General features: G+C 44.2%; 1 protein-coding gene across 3 annotated transcripts in view; it reads right to left on the bottom strand.

Annotated features, from left to right (window-relative positions):
* Window positions 1-4190, bottom strand: part of Ten1 (TEN1 subunit of CST complex) — a 19651-nt gene that overhangs the window by 10132 nt on the left and 5329 nt on the right. For 2 of the 3 annotated variants that reach the window (XM_031351791.1, XM_031351793.1), the window contains exons 2-4: window positions 2881-2969; window positions 2004-2138; window positions 649-806 (exon numbers count right to left, since the gene is read on the bottom strand). In XM_031351791.1, the coding sequence (XP_031207651.1) occupies window positions 649-806; window positions 2004-2138; window positions 2881-2897 (310 nt within the window). In that variant the 5' untranslated portion in view covers window positions 2898-2969. The remainder of the gene's footprint in view (window positions 1-648; window positions 807-2003; window positions 2139-2880; window positions 2970-4190) is intronic. The other variant, XM_031351792.1, reaches the window with a different exon arrangement.

Here is a 4190-nt window from a genome sequence, read left to right as displayed (position 1 = left end):
ATCCACCTGCCTCTGCCTCCCAAGTGCTGGGATTAAAGGCGTGCACCACCACTGCCCGGCTTATTTATAATAATAAATAAATCTTTGGGCCTGAGTGAGCAGGGCCAATGGGAGCAAACACAGGTCCTAAATTCAATTCCCAACAACCAGATGAAGGCTCACAACTATCTGTACAGCTACAGCATGTACTCATATACATAAAATAAATAAATAAATCTTTTGAAAGAAAGAAAAGAAGGAAGGAAGGAGAAGAGAAAGAAAGAAAGGAGGAAAGAAAGGAGAGAAAGAAAGAAAGGAGGAGCAAAAGAAAAAAGAAAGAAGGAGAGAAAGCCATCTACTGAGCTTCATTGTGTTCTGAGAAGCGACACTTCTGTGGCAAGCACTTTAACCACTGAGCTATTGCCTCAGCCCATTCCCTGGTTCTTTTATTTGTCTTTGTTTTAGACAAAGTCTCTCTATGTAGCCCTGGGTGTCCTGAACTCACTATGTAGCTAGGCTGGCCTTGAACTCACAGAGATCCACCTGCCTCTGCCTCCCAAGTGCTGAGACTAAAGGCGTGCGTCCCAGGCCCAGGGCATTCACAATTTACAGAGAAGATCCTCCAGCTCAGGAGCCAGGGTGAAGCAGGTTGAAGGCAGGACACCTTACCCTCCATACGCTCCAGCTCCCCAAGAACCATGTACAGGAAGTTCACATGCGCCTCAAAAGGCTCCACCAAGTTGGTGCAGACGAGCAGTTGGCACTGATCAGGTTTCTGTGGAGCTGCCAGGGTCACGAGAGAGCGTGCCATGTCATAGAGATACAACCTGGGGGCACAGGAAGTGTGATCATTTTTACTCACAGATAAGCCCACCACTGAGCTCCAAAGGTTTGAAGAGGCCAGCAAATACACGGAAGTCCATGCTTGGCCTCAATCTGATCTCAGAAATAAAATATAAGCAACAGATCTGAACACAACATGTGTTTTCCACTACCATACAGATAGGGTATCTTTTAAGTTCTTGCTCTTTTTATTTATTTATTTATTTTTAATTAATTAATTAATTTATTTATTTATTTATGAATATGAATGAATACACCATAACTGTACAGATGGTTATAAGCCATCATGTGGTTGCTGGGAATTGAACTTAGGACCTTTGGAAGAGCAGTCAGTTCTCTTAACCGCTGAGCCATCTCACCAGCTCCAAGTTCTTGCTCTTTTTAAAGATTTATTTTTATTTATTTTTATGTATATGAGTACACTGTAGTTGTCTTCAGGCACATCAGAAGAGGGCATCAGATCCCATTACAGATGGTTGTGAGCCACCATGTGGTTGCTAGGAATTAAACTCAGGACCTCTGGAAGAGCAGTCAGTGTTCTTAACCGCTGAGCCATCTCTCCAGCACCCTCAAATTCTTACTCTTGCTTTGAACTTTGTGATTTTTTTTTTGTTTGTTTGTTTTGGCTTTTTGAGACAGGGTTTCTCTGTATAGCCCTGGCTGTCCTAGAGCTCACTCTGTAGACCAGGCTGGCCTCTAGCTCAGAAATCCACCTGCCTCTGCCTCCCAAGTGCTGGGATTAAAGGCATGCGCCACCACCGCCCGGCCTTGTGAATTTTTTTAGAGACAAGGTCTCAGTATGTTTCCCTGGCTGGTCTGGAACTCAACAGGTAGACCAGGCTGGCCCTGAACTCACCCACCTCTGCTTCCCAAGGCTGGGATTAAAGGCGGGAGCCACCATGCCCAGTTTTAGTTTTTTCTTTTTTGAGAAATGACATTGCCAAGCTACCCAAGCAGGCCTTAAACCTGAGATGTTCCTGCACCAGCTTCACAAACAGTGACAGCGTGCCCCATGCGTGTATCACTTTACTCTCAGGTAATTTGTGACATAACAACATACAACTAACACAATTGTGTGTGTGTATTCACAATTAGGCTAGATTATATTAAAACCATATTCATAGGGTGTTTTAGGAGTGTCTAGCTAGCTAGCTCCCACCACATGAAGAGACGAACCTTACCTGCCAAATGTTCGCAATGTGCTTCCTTCAGGGACTTGGCCACCTCTGATTTCCCAGGGAAAGTAATAGATCCCAGGTTTAGGCAGCATTGTTGGCACCAGGCTCCAAATAGTTGGGAAGGGATTTTGAAGATTCCTGATAAACCAAGTCAACCACAAGACATGAGAGATTTTCCACATCTGGAAGACAAGCTGTTAGCATTTCCTCTAGGCTCCGCCCCACAGTTACGCCAGGTAACGCCTGAATTACTATAAAAGGGGCTGCTTGGCCCCTCCTCAATTTCTTTCTTTCTTTTTTTTTTTTTAAAGATGTATTTATTTATTATATGTAAGTACACTGTAGCTATCTTCAGATATCCCAGAAGAGGGCATCAGATCTCATTACGGATGGCTGTGAGCCATCATGTGGTTGCTGGGATTTGAACTCACAACCTTCAGTAGAGCAGTCGGCGCTCTTAACCACTGAGCCATCTCTCCAGCCCCCTCCTCAATTTCTTACTCCCTTCCCCTTCTTCCTCTCTCACCATTTGTTCATGGCCAGCCTCTACTCCTCTACACTCTCTCCCCACCCCTCTCTCTCTATCTCTACTCCTTCCTCAACTCCCCTTCCCATGCCTTAAATAAACTCTATTCTATACTATCCCATTATGTGGCTGGTCCCTCAGGGGAAGGGATGCCTCAGCATGGGCCCACAGAGGCACCCCCTTCCACTTCACCATACCTCGCTTCTACCAAACATATCCTAGGTCTTTCTTTCTTTTTTATAAAACACACACTAGCTCCAGTAGGAAGGGCTTTGGAAGTAGAAGTTTTTTGTTTTTTGTTTTAATAGGTTATGAGTTCGAATGTTAATGTACACGCCTGCATCACACACTTACTCATATACATTATCCATAAGTAAGAGCTAGAGAGAGAATCACTCTTGCACTGTACTCTCCATTCTCCATCGAGTTCATAAAGCAGAGACCTGTATAGAAGTACATGTTAGCAGGGCGGTGGTGGCTCACACCTTTGATCCTACCACTTGGGAGGCAGAGGCAGGAGGATCCCTGAGTTCAAGGCCAGCCTGGATTACCAGAGAAGTTTCAGAACAGCCAGAAGCACACAGAGAGACCATGTCTCAGAAAATAACAGAAAACAGAAGAATGCACGTATGGAGTCAGTCTTTGTGAACAAAACGGCCTCTATGGCTGCTCAACTCTGCCATAGAGGTGGTTTTTATTTTTATTTTATGTGTATGACTGTTTGCCTGTATGTGTTTGTATGAGCAAAGGCCTGAAGAGCCAGAAGAGGGTAAAGAATCCCCTGGAACTCAAGTGACAGTCATTTGTGAGCTATCATGTGGGTACTGGAAATCCAACCCAGGTCCTCCTCAAAAAGCAGCCAGAGAGCTCTTATCTGCTGAGCCATCTTTCCAGCCCAACTATTTGAGACAGCTATAGATAAAACAGAAAGAAACAAAGGAGCCTGACTCATTCTAATCAAACACTGGCTACAACATGGTAACCTTGTCATCTTGTGCCTTTAATCCGGCATATCCTGTCTGCATTGTGCAGCTGGGGATGTGGCTCAGTGCGGCCAAGCATGGGTTGGATCCCCAGCACTTCATACGCTGGATTACATCCATTCCAGAACTCCTTTTTAAAGTTCTGGTTTTCTTTTTTAAATGTGTATGAGTGTTTTACTTGCATGTATACCCTTGTACTGCTTGTATGCCCATTGTCTGTGGAGGTAGAAGGCACTGGATCCCCTGGAATTGGAATTACAGAGAGGTCTATGAGCAGCTATGTGAGTGATGGGAACCTGGGCCTCTTCAAGATCAAAAAGAGCTCTTAACTACTTAACTATCACTCCTGCCCCTTAGCTTTTTCTTTTTTAAAAGATTTTATTTTTACTTGTGTGTGTGTGTGCAGTACATGCCTCTGAAGGCCAGAAGAGGGTTCAATTTCCTTGAATTGGAGTTCTGGGCAGTTGTGAGTCACCTGATATGAGTACTGGGAATTGAACTCAGGTCTTCTACAAAGAGCAACGAGTGCTCTTTTTTGTTTGTTTGTTTGTTTTTTTGAGACAGGGTTTCTCTGTATAGTCCTGGCTGTCCTGGAACTCACAGCAACAAGTGCTCTTAACTGCTGAGCCATCTCTACAGTCCTTGATCATTTTCTCTCTCTCTTTTTTTTTTTTTTTTTTT

The sequence above is a fragment of the Mastomys coucha genome, unplaced genomic scaffold, assembly GCF_008632895.1.
Source record: "Mastomys coucha isolate ucsf_1 unplaced genomic scaffold, UCSF_Mcou_1 pScaffold5, whole genome shotgun sequence".
Taxonomy (NCBI): Eukaryota; Metazoa; Chordata; class Mammalia; order Rodentia; family Muridae; genus Mastomys; species Mastomys coucha.
The sequence above is the reverse complement of the archived record's forward strand: the minus strand, read 5'-3'. Positions and strand labels throughout refer to the sequence as shown.